This window comes from Maylandia zebra, linkage group LG1, assembly GCF_041146795.1.
Source record: "Maylandia zebra isolate NMK-2024a linkage group LG1, Mzebra_GT3a, whole genome shotgun sequence".
In the NCBI taxonomy this organism is placed as follows: domain Eukaryota; kingdom Metazoa; phylum Chordata; class Actinopteri; order Cichliformes; family Cichlidae; genus Maylandia; species Maylandia zebra.
In genome coordinates, this window is record NC_135167.1 from 20,113,684 (window position 1) to 20,133,095 (window position 19,412).

A 19,412-nucleotide genomic window follows, 5' to 3' on the forward strand; every position below is an offset into this window, starting at 1 on the left:
TATGGTGTACACCCTGCAAAGACAGAAGTATGCAATTATCTGTAAGCCAAAAGTGTTTCTACGGGTGACATTCATACCCTCTTTTGACAGGCGTAATTAGTCTTCAAATTCTAAGGCATTGACAACTGCCAGATTATTCACATTTTTCACACAGCAAAACTATCTAGTCCTTTGCATGCAGTTTAGCCAGGTAATTTGAGCTGCAGCACATCGGTGTATTTGTTCAGAACTGACTGTTTTCAAACAATTTTGCTAACATGTCAGACTGCACATCAGCAGTTTATGGTACATTTAATCATTATAAAAGCATTCATTTACACTGAAAGAAAGATCTTGGCAGCACACTGGTGATAAGGGCATTAGGTTTATTTGTGTTTCGTCACATTCGAGTGTCATGTAGCTTCACATAACCTGTTTGAAACCTCATGGGTCCAAACATGTCGATTTGGCCTAAAGACCACGGACGACCTATCCTATAAGTGTATCTTTTCTTTATTTATGGACTACAGTTCTGCCTGCAGGTTTAGTTTGAATGTATGTGCTCATACGATTAATTATCTGTGTGGTAGCTTGAAAAAAAATGCGGTCATTTCATCTCAGGGCTAGAGAGCCAGCTCAAAAATCTCTTAATGCATCCTGTTTTCACTCTGATTTCATTTTTGATTTCATCTTCAGAGCTTTGATGTTTCTTTCATGCTGGTCACCATGCTGTCGTTCATTCAGTTTTGTTTTTAAGTTAAAAGACTTGTTGTGCTTTTCCTGACCACCTCTCTCCTTATGTCACAACCAATAACACTTTTGCTTAGTTGATTTTAAAAGCATCCTGTTTACCTCCACACTGTGATATAAAACAGTCAGATAACCCACCCTTCATATAAACTTCCATGTGACTGTTCGGGGCCATATATGACCTCAGCCATATATTTATGGGTCATTCTGATATTTTTAATTCTAAAAAGTGTTTCCTACCCTGAATTTTTCAGTCTGCTTCTATGATCTTTTATAGTTTTTACAAAAACTGACCCATCGATGTGGCAAGATAAATGGGGAAAATTGAGTGGGGTCATTTATCACCTTGGAAATACATGTATGCTTTTTAACATTACATCATTACATGGTCAAGTGTTTCTGTGGCCTGTGGCTAAGAGGCCGATGCTTTAACAGCCAAAGTGATCATGAAAACAATCAGGCTGATTCATTCATTGTTGGATAAAAATGATGGAAAATGTTGACTGCTTATTGTTTAGAAAGTTTTAGAAGAGCTGCTACATTAAAGGACATGCTGTTATGATGACGTTTTATGTGAAATGGATAGCATATAAAATATTATGGGGTCATGAATTACCCCACTCAATCAGTATAGTTACTATAGCTTGTTTGCTGGAGGGTTAACAAGTAATGTTTAACTTATCAAATTATATGTTAGTTTAGGTGAAATTCAATTTTATTGTCATTAAAAAGTACATTACTCAAACAATGAAATGACGAAATGCAAACAGCGTGCACATGCATATAGAATACATTTACAATATGTACAAGAATTCGCAGCATTTCTATGCAGTGTGTGTATGTGGTGTTCATGTAAGTGTGCATATGGATATTTTTAGCATTGGCGAACCTGAATGATCTCTTTATCTAGCCGCCATACATCTGTCATTTTCAGCCGCCAAGTTCAAGTTAAGGGAAGTTTCTAAGAAGAGTGATGGCATTAATAATGCTTTGCAGTTTACTAGGCATGTTTAAGAAAGCATTGGAATAAAAATTTGTACAGATTTGCAAGAAAAGCAAGAGCAAGAAATGACTCCGATTATTCTGTTCGAAACGGGTGAACAAAGATAAAACTGCTCGTGCCGCCGGAAAAAGTGACAAGAAGGTAAAAGCCAGTTTGGGGTTGTTGTTTTTTTTTCTCTTTCAGATCCTTTTAAAGTTGTTGTAAATCCGTCTAGATAGTGCTGTGTGCCAGCAACCTGTGCCAGTAGTTTTGGATGGATGACCTGAAGGAAGATGCAGATCAACACTCAGCTACATAGTTTCTGGCTAAAAGTGATGGTTTTAGAGCCTCTGTGTGCCCTTTAGACACTCTTCCCTCTCTTTTGAGAGTGGGCTTGAAGTTTAAACTCATTTTATTCTTTGTTGCCAGATTCGGCGTGTTGTTTGTGCTGCTTGACTTACTTTGTTTTCCCTCAGCTAATCATCAGCATCCAGAAGACACATTTGCTCTCATATTATGAAAAAGCCCTGTGGAAAAACATTGTTAGTGGAGTAATTTCTGCAGAAAAGAAGCATTAATGCTTGTCCGCAGAGTGAGACATGCTCAGCAATTTCAGCAGCTTCAAGATATAAAAAAAAAAAAAAAATTAGTTTTCCTCTCTAAATGCATTTAAATATGTCTCAAAGTATGGGCGGGGCAAATGAATCCAGCTGTTATTTTGTTTCTCTGTTAATAAGAGCTAAGTCTGGAATTTTTAATAATCAAAAGGTTAATGGAGATATACATTTTACTTATGGTTTTATTCCAAGGGCACTCAGATCCTCTAATCAGGGGCTCCTAATGCAACCAATGTCTCGACTAAAGACGAAGGGGGATCGTGCCTTTGCTTTTGCTGCACCAAAACTCTGGAACAGCCTGCCGGTTGATGTCCGTGCGTCGGAAACTATTCAATCTTTCAAATCACGGTTAAAAACCCATTTGTTTAAGCTCGCCTTTCAAACTACTTAGCTTAATTTCTTCCCGGTTCGTGCTTGTTGCAATATTACCATCCTATAACTGTATTTCTTTGTTGTTAATTGTTTTCTTTTGCTGTAAACCTGCAAGTATGGCTCGTCTGTGAAGCACTTTGTTGTACCTGTGACTTTTAAATGTGCTATAGAAATAAAATTGAAATTGAAATTGAAATGTAGAATAGGCTCTTCTTCCACAGGTTTGAACTCTGACACATTGATGCTTTTAATAAGGCAGTTCATGTTCAGGTTTAAGGTGTTTGTTTTCTTCTCCCTCAGTTCGCTGATATTGTGAACATCACAGGAAAAGTGCTGATAAATGATTGTGAGCTGGCCTGATTTTCTACCCATTTGTTGTCAGATGTATTCAGATGGTGCTTTTATTTTAAAAAAAAAGAGTTATAGAAAAAGTAAAGAAAATAAAGCTACTTAGTAAAAAAAAAGTTATTTTAATTAAATTATTCATGCGTTAGTGTCTAAGATGAGTGTATTGATGTATTAGAAAGCACCAAGAAGTGAGATTATTAGTAAGAATAGAGAGTAGCAGTTACTTGAAATATCATAAACAAATTTTATAATATTGGAAATATTGTTCACTACAAAACTGTGGTAACAGAAGCCTTAATAGACACTTGCTTTGGTTGACTCAGAAGTTGGTTTGAGAATAAATCACCCATGTTGTCAGTACTCACTGTCCTAGCAGTTAAACACCACACTAACTTTAATTATTCCCATTCCAGATGTGTCCTCGGTTGTTAGTAATTTGGTGAATTTCAATAGATTCTCATCCAGATGCATATTTCTTTTTTTAATTCCCATGTTGACGATGACAGATGTTACAAGATATTACAAAGCCCTTATGTGCTCATTGTAAATGCATTATAGGCTTTCATGAAGCTCATATTTATACATTTTAAGCCCAACATTTTCCATCAGGCATCGCTGATATAATGTTATTATAGCTCTTCAAACGTTTTTGGTCTTTGCAATGTTTGGAGGAAGGCGCATGCACAGGATGGGAAGCATGATGGAGAAAACCACACTGTCTCTAAAGACTGATTAAAGTATCACTTTACCAACCATAGCATACCACGACAGAGAACCAGTGTTCCTACAAAACATAACAGAAGACACAAAACATCCATGTCAGCTTATTGATGAAAGAGGATTAGATTTTAAAGTTGAGGTATATTTATTTTTACTTGGATTCGATTTGTTGCAGTTGTGCTTTTACAAATCTGGAAAGAATGTTTCATTAGACTAGATATGAGGAGACTGGGCGCTTGCTGCTCAAGCTTCACGAGGACACGGGCGAGCGTTTTTCTTCAGAAAGATATTTTGCCATAAAAATGTAAGCTGGATTCGATTATGAGCACAGATAATCACTTGGTTGGGTTAAGAGGAGCACATCCAGAAAGAGGTTCAGCTCTTTAGTGGTTGAAATGGGAACGTTTCCCCTCCCTCATCAGTTTTGTGAGTTGGTTCTGCAGCGTCAGCAGTCAGCACACAAAAACGGAATTCAGTAAAAGCTCTCTCTCCCTCTGCTCTCTGGGAGTTTTTTTCCCCAACAGCTTGCTCCCATCCCCCCTTTCCCCCTCATGAACTGACATGCTGGAAGAAACATATGCTACTATTCCCACTTCCTGACAGCTTGTGCTGCTTGAATAGGATCTTGCTCAGGGAGGAAGCAGTTGTCTGGAAAGTGTGGAGGGATTAGGGCCATGAGAAACCTCAGTCAGTTGTTAGCATATAATGTCAAATGTGAAATTACTTTTGATTGTGAATTAAGCATACACTGAGATTTTTCAAAGTGTTCTTTGAGGCATGAAGAAGAAAGAAAATTGCTCACTGCCGAATTTGCTTACTTTTACAACAGATGTGTAGGGATGACACACTTTTTACTCAATGAGTATAAACACTGGATTTATGATTCACAGTACTGTATTGCTTTATTGAGCCCATAGCCCAATATCCAGTTATCGAATTAGTATGTTTTAGTGAAGTCTAAAAGAAGCACTTTACACAGGCTGACTGAAGCAGAAGCACAGTGTAGACGACTGCATTGATCTGGATACAAAAGGCTGAAGTAAGTCTGGTTTATGCAGCCTATCAGGGTCATTCCTCGTCACCTATCCGTCATACGAGACCTATACAAACTCATCAGTGGTTTAACTATTTGTTATCTGAAAAGTATATCTTTCAAGGAATTTGCTATATAGCTTGCCTTTTAGGATGTCTTCTTCTTCCATGCATGCTGTCTAACCTGTTTGCCTGAGCTGTGTTTGACTTCCTAGCTGTGATGCTGTCAATGATTTAGCACATTTGGAAAATACTAAATTCTAAGAGGACATTAGCTGTCTTCTAATGTTTTAAGATGATAACCATACCCTAACTCTATGTTTTGGAGAAAGGCCAAATGGACTAGTTTTTTAAATGTGTTTCAGGATTATTATTTGTCTCCATTCTGATTGTTAAAACTTGGGAAAAACGTTTAATAAAAAAAAAAAAAAGACTTTTAAATTGCCTAAGGTTAGCATTAAGGTTAAGGTCTGTCTTTGTTCCCTTTTAAAGTCTACATTTACAGTTTTGTGTTCTTGCTCTTTATTAGCTTGTTAAACATCATACTTTCTTATACATACCAAGTATAAATTCATCCTTTACATAATGAATGATCTGCGAGGAACCTGTAGACTGACTGCCCACACTCAATACAGAACAAATGGGTATTTGAATTCTGATATTTCTTTAGGTTATTTAACCACCTCATCAAACGCCCCTTGGAGTCCTTGATCAGACGCTGGCTCTTGATGTCACTGAATGTTTTCAGAAGAAGGCAAAACGTTTCATACTGACCACAGTGCTGGATCTTATTACGCTTTAAAATACCAGTCAGAACATTCATAAATGTTGTAATGTGTATATAGTATATAGAATAGTTTGTGTTACAGGTTTCACGTTACTTGATATTGCTGTCTTGGCACAATGACAGGCGCCTCTTTATTAGCTGCATGTTCACCAGGAGCTTGTTGGTCTTGTCAGTAGCCACTGGTGAGATGAGACTTTCTCCAGCTGTGTGAGCAGCTTGGCTCCAGCTCCTATGTGTTGCTCAAATGTCTGATTCCCTTATGCCACCATAGTTGCTGCGGCTGACTGGAGATGTTAGCGCTACGGATTAGTAGTCACAATGTTTTGTTTTTTTTCTTTGTCTTTCATTTATTATTGTTTTCATATAAATGTTTCTCTTCACAGTCACTGGTATACACATTTACACCTTCAAGCTGCCAGCTACAACCACAGTCTTCCTGTTGTCCACTAAAGACTTTGAGACTGGGCGCTTTAGCTCAGCGCCGGTGGTAATGAGGCATGTCGATGCTTTTTCCCTAGAGGAATCAAACTAGCAACTTTGCTGACAGCATTGACTTTGTACTTGTTACAGCTCATAGGAATATATAGAGCTAAGAGCAGTTGCACAGGTGCTGAATAAAGGGGGGAAAAATACATTTCCCAGACCTTTACACTGTGCATTGCCATTTAATTAGCAAGAAGTCCATGAGAGAAAATCTTCAGCTGTTTAAACCCATAACATCCGTTGTAAATCAATTCAACAACTTTCTTGGTGATGTCCAAGCTTCTTTAGCTGCTTCCACTCCATATTGTGCTCTTTACTAACTGTAAGCATTCTGTTTTTGAAGATGGTTCTCTGCTTTTCTGTTGCAGTAGTCATGATCTGCGGGTTTTGTTTTTTTTTTGGGAATTCCAGGTCTCTCCCTAGTCTGCTCCAAGCTTCAGCTTGGAGAGCTCAACCGCCACAATTGATCCCAGCAGCTGGAGCGGCAGCGAGAGCCCTGCCGAGGACATGGAGAGGATGAGCGACTCGGCAGACAAGCCTGTGGACAATGATGCAGAGGGGGTGTGGAGCCCTGACATTGAACAGAGCTTCCAGGAGGCCCTGGCCATCTATCCTCCTTGTGGGCGCAGGAAAATCATCCTCTCTGATGAGGGAAAGATGTATGGTGAGTAAAAGTTGTTGCATGTGTGAGTTTTCACATTCATTATCTCTGCTGCTTTTAGTTTTGAGGACTATATATATATATATATATATATATCTCATATCTAAATACAAAGCTAGTATCAGCAGCTAATCACCATAGGGAAACATTTACCTGGAATTAAATGTAATTAAGGTGACAAGTTGTGTTTTTACAGGCATTTTGTGGGAAGTGATTCAGACTTGCTCATAAACCTTATCAAGACCAGCCTGTTGAGTGTTTGTATGGATCAGTTGTCAGTAAGGGTATTTTCCAAAGTGCTGCTCCTTTAAAAAGGAAAGACATGCTTCAGTTATGGCTGTGCCGAGCAACGTAAGACTGATGGTGACTATGACCATGGAGCTGTCACTCTGGTTCACAGAAGTGCAAGTTTATAAGTAAAGCAGCATGAACTATTAGTCAGTAGCAGATGGTACTACGGCTGCCACCAGCTGTGCCCCCTCTCCTCCCACCACTCCCCCCCCCTGTTCCTGGCTGGCCTGGGTGATGTCATGGAAAGAGGGAATATTTTCTCTCTGCGGTGTTGGACCGTCTCACAGCCTGTCAGTGTCAAGTGAAAGCAGAAAGCTCCTCTGAGCATTGGGTTGCAGCTGTCATGTGACCCCTCCGGCCAAACAAAATGTAAATTCTAGGAGTTGCAGCGAATCCCCTCAGTTGCCACTACAAAGATGTGGGCTCAAACAACGGGATCCTCCCCACTGTCTCTCCCTCCAAATCCCTGGTCCCCACACAGAGCGAGGCTGCCAGAGAAGCTGCCCCTCTGCTGTGGATTAAAGCATGAAAAATTATTTTTCTAGAGTTATAAATGAGCAATGCTAAGTGTAAGCCTCTTTTCGATTCAGTTGACATTCTCAGTATTATAAAAATGTTTTTCTGAAATGTCTTCAGATTGTGGTATTTTTGATTTCTTCTTTTTGACAAGTTTTAATTTTTAATTTTCATTTCCTGTGTCAAATGCTTAATTACAAAATCTTATATGTAAGTTGTGCCAATTAATAAAATTATTTGCACTGGTATGGATTTACCACAAACCGTCGCAAAACGCCGCTGCCCATAGCATGTTTTCTTTTTACATTTCCCAACAAGGCTATTGTCTAAGATAGATTACGAAACCCCAGCAACAAATCCAAACAAATGTTTTGCTATTGTGGTGTTGAACCCACCTTAAAATCTGCTGAAGAAGCGACTGCAGGGTTGAATAGCGGTTGGGCCTGCCAGATGTGCTCCATATCTGGTTACAGATGGCTCGTCAGCAGCTGAGTGTTTGGGCTGTGCCCTGGTCTAACTGAAATGAGAACTGTTTGTCACAGAAGTAAAATGATTTTCATGTGTAGATGCTGAAAAGGTTTGGCAGGGACGGCTACTACTGCATGATAATGTTGCAGAATTGTAGCAAAAAAGGAGCTAAATGCTTCTGTTCAGTTTTGGGGGAAAATGTTTTCATTTTTTTAATAATTGAAGATGCAGTACCTGAAAAATATGATGTTGGTGATATCTTTCTGCCGATTTCACTGGGGAGCACACTGCTGCTGGTCTTTTGTACTGGTGCTTTCTCAAGTGGCAATGCTTGTTCTTCAGCCCTTCAATGTGTTGCTGCTTTTTAATGCCAATGTGACTTTCCTAAAACCACTGTGGGTTTCACTTAAAGACAAAAAAGAAAATAGTTTTAATTTGAATAGGTTGCAGGAGTTCATTACTTTCATAACAATCTTTAGTGTTTCCCACAGACTTCGATTTGCAGCGTGGGCGTGCGTGCACGAGCGAGTGCGGGTGAACCAGCTGGTGGTTAAAGCATGAAACATGAGGCTAGCAGGTTAGCGAGGTTTGAAGTTTTTAAAATGAGAGTAACAGATTGTCCACTATTATGTTGATCATGGATGGAGATCTTTTGAACATGAAATAATAAAAAAAAAAAAGTTAACAGTTATTCTTGTTTGTCTGTTAATATGGATTCCTTGCGGGCCACCCAAGAAAGAATCTATGTATAGGATATGTATAGGAAAGGCTATTGTTGACTTTTCCAAATCAGTCAAGGATCAGTAATGGTTATATAGTAATGCCTGTCACAATAATTGTCTTTATTTACCAGTCATTCATTTTCTTGCCCGCTTATCCAATTCACGGCTGTCCTAGCTGTCATGGGGTGTGACAGGTAGGGTACACCCTGATCAAGTCTACTGCAGGGGGAACGCAGACAACAGTTCATCCTCAAATGTACACAGTGCCATGAAAAAGCGTTTGCCATTCTGATTTTTTGCATATTAGCCATACATTTCTGATCATCAAACAAAATGTAATATTGGACAAAATGAAGTTTTCAATTATTATTTATTATTTTTTTAGACAAAAAAGAGAGAGAAAAAAGAGAGAAATCTACCTGGTCCTATGTGGGGGGAGGGAGTAATTGCCCCCCCCATGTTAAATCATAAATTATCTTTGATAAATGCCAGGCCAGATGAATCAAGAAATCACTTAAATAGAACCTTTCAGACAAAGTGAAGTAGGCTGAAAGATCAATTATGTAAAACCTAAGTCAACAAATACTTTTAACAGCACTGTACTTACCCACTTGTGAAAGGAAGCCGGAGTACCTGTAAGAAATAAAAACACGATGACACAGGCAGAACATGTGGACTCTACACAAAAAAGCCCCGACTGGCCAGTAGTTTCGAACGGAGGATTGTTTTCTTCTTAAGCTAATCGCTAACCTCTGTACAGACTTATTACAGACCTATTTATTGTACCCTGTATGGACATGGCCGTAATGTTTTCCTTTGTGTTTACAAGCATGTTTATTTAGATAAGAATGTCATGAGTAATTCAGGCAACAAATATTTTACCCACCGTAGCAGGGTTTGGGTGTAGTGAGCCTAAGCCAAATGAACTCTCTCATACATCCATAGAAGAGAAAGAACACACACAGTGACAGTAGTCCAGGTGAAGTGATTGGTAATATATTATTTGAGGTTAATGGGCATTTTTCACAATGACTGTATAATTACGGTCGGGAAGTTTTGAAGACTAGGCCTGAGTACACTTGGTCCCACTCCAGAGCTCTCTAAGAAGCATTCTGGGTGAAAGCTTAATGAAAAAGAAGAGCTCATTAAGGGTCTATGAGGTAATGTTTCTGTTTGCTGTGTGGCTTTTTTTTTTTTTTAAGCACGATTGTGCAAAAACTGATTTTCATGGATCTTGTTGGCGAGGTGGAAAATGGGGAAAGGAAGAATCCAAAATTTGATATGGATCGAGGCATGGATTCGTGCAACACATGTCCAGTTTTATGAATGAACTGATGTTAGCAATGCTCAAAACCTTTTGGATGTATGTAACTAAACAGTCATTTCTACCATTAGCTGTACAGCTAACCAACAATGGATAGTGCAGCTCGTTGCCAAATCAACAGGTCAGGTGTTACCCATGCCTTGTTTGTTTTGCAATTCATTGTTTAATGATAGAACTGTGAAACTATTATTAACTCTGAAGGAACCCAACCATGGCAGCTGTGTGTGGACTGCTACCACTTCTGGTTTAAATTATGTCATTATTCCCCAGGACCTTATCAAGTCCTGCGATCCACACCTTTACCTGTGGCAGGATCAGTACACACTGTACACCTGTCCTGCTCACTGTGGTGTAGAGGTGTATGGCATGTGCTGTTGTTTTGGGGGAAAAAAAATGTTTTTTTGTATCTAGAGAAGTCAACTGAGAGGAAGCAATCAAAATCCAAACTGCTGAGTTTGAATGTTATACCTTTGAATGTAATTTTTGTGCAAAATTCCTCAGATTTTCCATTTATAGTCTTTGCTAAGAGTATGCCCTTTTGGAATACCATCAAAGACAAGTGACCAATGAAGCGGTCCTCTGTGCTGCTGCTAGGGATTGATTCGTGTTAAACGTCCAGTGATTTGTCTTTTAAAAGGGGAGAGGCTAATATGATGCTGTCGAAGACCAAGAGAAACGCAGACAGGCTCTACACAAATGCTCTCATGGCATCTTGGATGAAAGCTGGCTACAAGGAGACAGGTATTTTGTAGTTGAGAATCCCTGGGGATGGCATAGTGTTCCATGCACAGAGCTCATCACAAGAGGAGCTGCCCCGAGTGCCCTTAAGCCCTTTGTTATCTTGGGGTAGAGTGTAGTTAATTAGCAACAGTCTCTATAGCAACTGTGTTGCGGTACAAAACAATTTCTAATTTCTGCTTCCTAGCTTATTGTGATGTTTACCTGAAGTGTTTCGGATGTGCTGAGACTAGTGTTGGCTGGCACTGTGCCTATTCTCAGTGGCTAATTGTGGCAGCAACAGGAGATGCTACATCTGCATAGGCTGCATCGCCGGCATTTGCCATGTCTTCAGACTTTGGCAAATATTTTTAACAACAAAGGGAAATGGAGGGCATTGGCCCTTACCCAAAGGCTTACGACTCTATACTTGTGTAATTCACCTGCTGTGCTAGGCTGCATTCATTTACCCCAGAAATAGAGTTGATAAATGAAACAACACGCTTCACTCAAATTGTATGTTTATTCATTGAGTTATGTATTTGCACTACCCAGCAAGCTAAATGACAATGGTGAATTTTTCTCAGTTACTGTTTGGGGAAAAAAAAAAAATAAAGACCTGAATTTTATTCTACCTACTGACAAATAAATATGCAAATACATACTCTACTTGTAGGCTGTACAACACCTAAATATATATATTTATATTATTACTGGTCCTTCACAGTTGAATACATTGTTATAGCTTAAAGGCTTTTTGATGGAGACTTAATTATTTACCTTGGAGATTTGGACTACTCCCTATGCTTGTATTATTGCGTCTTGCTGGTTTTGATAAACAGTAGCAGCAATAATACCATTATTTATTTTTCTAAAAATAGCAAACACAGTCTGTAAATGACCAAAAACCATACGTTGTAATGTTCTCACTGTAGGTGGGCTGCAGGACACGGTGCCTCCATCTGCATGTGTTACTTGATGTAAAGCTTTTCCTATTACCATTCTACTGTTTGCTCTGACATCTCGTCAGTGATCCAGCCCAGACCCCTCCTGTGGGAACTAAGTGGCACTTGGTTTGCAGGGATGCCAAGGATGAGTTAGATATAATGAGCAGACCTGGCTTGCCCTCGATGGCCCAGCGCTGTGCTCCTCTGGGGCTCGTCTCATCGGGCCGAGCATGCTCTGAGACAGAGCGAGCGGACCTGATCCTCCCTGCTGGGCGGATAATGAGGAATTCTGGGATCAGCTCAGGCTCCCTGAGTCACCTGCATTCACTCAGAATGGAGTGTGAGGAACTTCATTGCAGGAGAGGCATCACACACCTCCAGAATAATCCCTCATTTGTTCCCTTGCCATTGTCAGTGTAAGACTACTGTGTTTTCACACACGACAGTGAAAAAGTCCAATTTTTTATGTCTCTCTCAAAAGGAGGAACTATTGAAAGTGTAAATAGTATTGATGCAGGTATGATTATGGAAGGAAGAAGTCATTTTGAGTTTCAAGAAGATTTAAGGGTTTTTTTAACGTCAGATTTTTATAAACTGGTTATTTATTCATCATGGTTCACTAAGTAGTCATATATTTTAGACTGACCCAGTAAAAGGAGGAAAACCTAACATGAAGCAGCTCGATTTGTCAAAGAAGGAAAACACTCTTCCACTCAGCAGTTTTTTCTGAGCTTACAGTCAGAAACAATCGTTTCTATTGATAATTCAGCTAATCTAAAAGAAGAAACGAGTGGCTAGGAGTCACTTGTCAGGAGTCACTAGGAGCAGGTGTATGTGAGAATCCAAATGTGTGACAAAGTCAGGTCAGGCATTAAATGGCCTTATCCTACCAGCTCCATAGCAAAAAGCGCAGATGATATCTGATTGTGCCGATTCGTGCCTAAACCAGACAGAGTATATATCTGGAACTGATGTGAACTGTCTCATGCTGAGTGCTTCATGTGATAGGGAACAACTTGTGATATTGCCCTGCGCTGATTCTCCTGCCTTTTTCTCAAGGTCATGTGTGACAACAGCTGAAGAATAAAGAAACAAAGAGAACATGTGAGAGAAACTCATGAGTAGTGTGAATCTCCAAAATGTTGCCATTTAGCTGTGGTGTGTAACAAGCCGTCATTAAGAGACTAGCCTGTGAAAGCAGTTTTATATGATTGATCTGTATGGGTTGTTGGCTTTACTGGTTCCAAAAGCATCATATTTGGGGTATGAAAGGTCTGCCTCTTTAGTTTGGGCACATGCATTATTTATTCCTTAATGACACACACAGCAGTTGTCTTTTGTAATTCAAGCCATTTTTCTGTTGTCTCTTTCAGTAAGCCTTTTGGTGATTGCACATGTTGTTTTGCACTCTGAACAGGATGGGTCTATTGTGAACAGCGGACTAGTCAAACAAGTGTATGGACGAGAGCCAGCAGGAACATCCAGATAACTGACGATTCTGATTATTTCACTGAAAATTTTAGATTTTCCTACACGTCTGCATCGCATGTATGCATGCTTCGGTGACTCCGAGAATGCAGTTAATGAGAATCGGGCTAAAATTGGACCCACATCTAGAGCTACTCTGTTGCTGAGCAGCAAAATTGATTTTGAAGTGGATTTTATTTTATTTTTTATTTTTTGTAAGTTTTTTTTCGGAGGGTAGATATCAGCTCACAGTCGTGTCCGTGTTGCGGTGACCGAGCGTAACGTGTTGTGACTTGCGTGAGATTACCGTCTCCTGCTCACAGCCTCCTGTGGTTGGGGGGTTCGTGCCTCACAGGGGTGCTTAGCCCACGCTGAGGTGAATAAGAAAATGTAGGTATAAGCAGCGCTGATGCCAAGGAGACTGAGGAGATGTTACTGAGAGGGGTTTTGTGTAGAAGAGCGGGCTTTCAAAGCCAGAGAGTGCATTTTTTTTAAGTTAGTTTTTGGCCTATTTGATATATTCATGTATGCAATGAACAATTGCAAGGCATGCAAGCACGGAAAAAGAAACACTTTGAAAGGCATTTTTGTACACCTCACTCCAATGTTTTAATGATCAAAGTGTATTTTATCACCTTAAACAAAAACCCCAAACATTTCAGATTTGTGCACATTCATGTTTGCCCATATCTGCATCAGAAAGAGACTTAACCAACAGATTCATGAGGCTGTTTTTAATTTTCCCTATGTTTGGAAGTGTTTGCACTGAATGGTTAGATTAGGCTGTGGCTCAGTGCCTGCCTGAATCAGGAGTACATGGGGTGTGTCCCTGCTCTGAGGTCTGTGTGAGGCCCTCTGAGCCAGGCTTCTGGTTTCAGGTTGCATGTTCCCAATTGGCTGCCTTTGTTTGACTAAAACACAGTGAGACTCTGGGCTTCTTAAAGATGCAGTGTCACTTTTTTAGTGTGCTCCTAAAGAAAAAAATAATGTTTCGTGCTGACTACATCTTATCCCATTGATGAAACACTTTTATTCTGATGAGATCATCTCATACTGATAGGACCATTTTGTGTAATCAACATATGAATGGAATCTGAATGCCACTGTTATGCTCTCATCCAGCGCGCAGGGACTACACTCCAGTGCTAACACAGACTGTCATCTCTTTCTTTGCTGTTAGTGAAATGGAGAAAGGTCTCTCAACACTGAGCAGCATCCCTGGAAACAAAAGAAGACAGCAGCTATATCCATGAAATTATCACACTTAATGATGTTATGTTGCGACCTGACTCTAATATCATATATGGATAAACCTTGTAATGTGACATAAGAGCATACTTATCAGCCGGTGCCTCTCTGTGTTATTTTCAGTACCTATTTTGTATTTAAACCATTTCACTTTAAACCTCGGATAAATTATAACTTTGAGTCAAAATTCTCTCAGCTTGTCTTCATGATTACAAAGAAGGTGAGATATAAGAGCCCATCATGACCACAAAGTTTGACTTTTCATTTATACATATTGGCCACAGCCAACATGTCTTCCTTTGTGCTCAGATGCTGAATTGATCCTGAGAGATTGAAAATATTGATTTGACTCAGCGTCTTACTTTGTTGTGGAGAAGGGGGGCAGTGTACCTTCCTGACTGTTAGCACCGTGTTCACACATTGGACTTGCCACACAGCCAGTTCCTCGGGAGACTCATAATTACAGCCGTCCTCTCAGATTAGTCCAGCAGCCTATCCAACTGTGGCTTTACTCCCTGGTCATTTATTTCATCCCTTTCCCTCTCCCGAGAGGCAGACCTCAACACAATGACCAGGCCAGCCTCTACAATAATGTATGTGATGATAAACACAGTGGATCCTAATTGATAGAGTGATTCAGACAAGGGCTAGCTGTGCAAATTGGTCCCCTGTGAGTATATTGCACAGAGTTGGGACTAGCAGGTTTCAGCTCTGGCCTTGTTTGAAAGGCGCAGAGCAAGGAGAGAGGAAATAGAATGGGCTGGACCTGCTGAGTGATAAAGAGGCTGTCTTTTCCTCTGAATGCAGGCACAGTTCAGCAGAGGTTGGCTGCTGTAATCCCCTCAGTGTCTCCAGGAAGGCTCAGGTTAGTGACCTGCTGCTTTGTGATGTCTTGTAAGATTTTGAGAGAACACCTCACCTTTAATCCCCCACTGCTCAGCTAACACATTAGCTCAACTGCTCCTGACCCAGCCCCTGCAATAAAGCCTTTTATCTAGCTCAATAAGGTCATTTGAAGTTAAGTATTGATTTCTTTTGGTGTCCAGAGAAAAATGGATTTTTAAAGAGCTGTTAATTACAGTTGAACACTGCATTATAGTGAGAACTTAATTTTCGTGACTGGATTTTTAAACCTCGGTCGGGTCAGTTTGAAATTCAGGAAATAACCTGAATCCAGTTTACTTGAAATTTCACATAAAGATTTTATGCTTGGCTAGTGTGAGAAAAGTACCGATGAGAATAAGGTGCAGTGGAAACGGACTCAAATTAATTTTGATGTACAGAAAGGTGACAGACCAAATGGGGGGAAAAAAGAAAACGGTGAGGTCACCCCCAGAGCATTGATTCTACAAGTCTCTGGTGATCTGCTGAAGCAACTTAGCGCCGTTCTTCAAATAGATATTCACTCAGTTGTTGGCTGAGACAGCTAACATGTTAGCCCCAAACCTCCCGTAGATCTTCAGTTGCTCTAAATTCTCATAACTAGAACACCGTAGCGTGGGGATACTGATTCATATCATTTTTATACCCTTCAAACCATTCACCAACACTCCTAACTTGTGTGTGTCGGGGGTGGCACTGGTGCTTCGACAGACATATACCCCTACAATATCAACAGAAGGACCTCAGCCATCCCAACAACAGACTGTTCTCTCTGTTGAGGTCAGGAAAGCGATTCCGCTCCCTGAAGACCAACACAGAGAGACTGAGGAGGAGCTTCTTCCCGCAGGCGATACGGTCTCTCAATCACACCACCACACAGTACTGACCCACACATATAGGTCTTATACACACTGGACATTCTGGACATTGTTTTCACTTCATCACTTCATCACTTTAAGCATATTTGCACTGCACAAGACACTTACAAATGTGGATTGCACAACACTGGACATTATTTCTTCATTTCCAGTTAATACTTGTACAGCTGCTGTTATTGTGTGTGTGTATATATATATATATATATATATATATATATATATATATATATATATATATATATTTCTTCATACATTCTTATATAGTTCTATACTGTGTATTTTGTTGTACAGTTATTTTATTTTTAACTTTAATTTTTATATTTTATTTTATTCCTTCCCAGTTAAATTCACCCTTTTTAATTTTCATATGTATTTCCTATCTTATTCATAGCCTTTTCTTTTTTTATTTAGGTCACGAGCAGTTGTCTAAGCATTTCACTGCATATCGTACTGTGTATGACTGTGTACGTGACAAATAAAATTTGAATTTGAATTTAAATTTGAAGAAGAGGTAGTTAACAGGAAGCACATCTTTCAAACGCAATGGTGCCCTTTTCTACAGAGTTGAAGTCTCATCCATACCAGTCTCTAGAAATCTTATGTTCCCTCACTGATGCAGTGTAAATGTGTCAAAAGAGACAAAACTGCCACAGGTTTGTACTTTCAGTCATTCTAGTTTTCATGTGTTACACAGTAGGTTACAGAAATTGGGATGTGCGTGAGAAGCAGTAGTAACTCTTTTGCATGACAACAACAGTGAGCATAACCTAACATAACTAAGCCTTTGGTGGGGATCAAGGGCTCTGTTTTTTCCCCTTTGTCATCACTGGTGCTCAGCCAGTCGATCATACCGATTCCCAATTGATTGCATGAAGCGTAGTCAAGATGCAATAAAAGAAAAAAGGTTTGTCAGCTGCACTTGAAATAAAACTTTAAGTTGCTTAAGAAACAACATACAGCTTTGACTTTGTGGGCAAAGGTGAGCTGCTGGCTGGTTATTACCCAGGACATCTTATTAACATAGAATAGAATAGAATAGCCTTTATTGTCATTGTACAGAGTACAACGAAATTGGAGTGCCACTCCCTTGGTGCAAGTTTCAATAATAAATATAAATGTAAAATATAAAAAGTACAAAAAAAAACAATCGTAAGTACTCAAACAATAGTATGTACAATATATACAGGATATCAGCATTAATATGATGACAGTATGAATAGCAGCATGATATAATGACAGTGACGGTATGGAATAGGTTCAGTTGTTTTTGTGCTTATTTACTACGGTGATAGCTCTGGGAAAGAAGCTATCCCTGAATCTGTTTGTCCTGGTTTTATGTGACCTGTACCGTCGGCCTAACGGTAATAGTTCAAACAGTTGGTTGCTGGGGTGAGAGTGGTCCTTGATGATATTGCCAGCTCTGCTGAGGTACCGAGAGTTTGCAGTGACCTCCAGGCTGGGCAGAGAGCAGCCAGTGATCTTCTGGGCTGTGTTGATGACCCTCTGCAGTACTTTCCTGTCTGCAGCTGAGCACCCTGCATACCATGTTGTTATGCCGTACGTTAGGATGCTAAGACTTGCTGTCAATAATCACCCCAGTGTCAAACTAAAAGCATGAACAGCTGCCTGTGATTGACTAGACTTGACTTAAGTGAGTAAACACAAATATGGCAGAAGTTGAATATGAACATTGTATTTTAGTTCAGGCTGGGAGGAGGATTTTTGTTGTTGTTTATTGGCAATTGAAATCACTCTATTCCATCTACAGTTTGAGTGTGGCTCTGCTGAAGAAGGGCAGTATGCAACTTTTAAAACCAAGATGCTGTTTTTCAAGCTAAGAAACTCTTTACAGACTTCTTTAGTTATCAATGTAAAATTCCACAGTCATGATGGATGGTGCAAAGATAAGATCATCTAATCCACTTCAGATCAGGAATCTGCAGGAAAGGTCTGTGTGATGGCAAAGCAGAGGGGAAATTTTACATTTATTGAATTTGTGGTTTTTCCAAAAGCCAAACAAACATACAGAGTACATAGAGCTACAGGACTTCCAGATACACCTCACTCACCAGCTCAGTAGGAAAAAAAACACAAATGCAGTGAAGGTCCACTAATATAATAGTATGACCTGCTCGACTTTCCTCACACACGGGCAGAACTTGATCAGCTTCAGACCAATAGTTTAGTCTATACTCCTAATATTCTCACACAGCAACAATGGTGAAAAGAAATTACACATTAGCTCAATTTTATTTTTCCAACTTTATGAAAAATTTGCACTGCAAGATTTGGTGAAAGAATTTACAGTTATGTAAATATATGTGTGTGTATCTGTCTGTCTGTCTGTCTGTCTGTCTGTAACCTTTGTATTTACTCACAAAGTACATTTACACTTTCTTAACCAGTCAAGACGTCATTCACCTTTTCTGTAAAATAGAATAGAATTCAACTTTACTGTCATTGCACATGCACAGGTACAGGGCAACGAAATGCAGTTTACATCCATCCAGAAGTGCTTTAGTGATATAGATATATTACAATATATATTAGCAATAATATAGATATGTGAGTATATTACAGAAATGGGTCTATTATGGTATGTTATAATGTACACGGTATGAAGTATGTTGTGAATATTCTATAACTATAAGTATGCACAGGCTGTAGTGAGTACAAGCTATGTACAGGCTATGAACAGGATATAAATATGAAAAACTATACAGAATATGAAATAAATAACTTTACAGAAATCTGAGATATACAGCTATACAGAAATGGGAACTATGCAAGTTGTAAACAGTTGTAGGATTAAAAATTATCGAATGTACAGAATGATTATTTATACAGAGCTATACAGTAGTGCAGTTAAGATAAGTGAGATATAATTCCTACAGAGGCTATATAAAGTGCTAGTGGTTGTGAGTGGTGGTTCAGTCCATTTCAAATTAGCACACACATTTAAGAACTAAGACTCTCAGCAGTGCCTCAGTGTGTAACAAATGGTCATATCAAACTATATAAAGTCACATAAAATAGAAAACCCACTCAGTGTTTTGCCTCTCTGTCAGTTTAGAAATTGTCAGGCTTTGAAGTAAATGAATTGCTCTTAATTGTAGGCTTTCTTATTTTTACATCCCTGCTTTTCTTGTCTAAATGCAGACTGAATTGAGTTGTTTCCTGTGAATATGGGTGGAACACCCGTGTTCATGTGAGGCCAGCAC

General features: G+C 39.4%; 1 protein-coding gene across 6 annotated transcripts in view; it reads left to right on the forward strand.

The window, feature by feature from the left end:
* Positions 1 to 19,412, forward strand: part of tead1b (TEA domain family member 1b) — a 51,782-nt gene that overhangs the window by 8,152 nt on the left and 24,218 nt on the right. For all 6 annotated transcript variants that reach the window (XM_076882976.1, XM_024802343.2, XM_024802345.2 and 3 more), the window contains exon 3: positions 6,482 to 6,734. In XM_076882976.1, coding sequence (XP_076739091.1) covers positions 6,578 to 6,734 — 157 coding nt within the window. In that variant the 5' untranslated portion in view covers positions 6,482 to 6,577. The remainder of the gene's footprint in view (positions 1 to 6,481; positions 6,735 to 19,412) is intronic.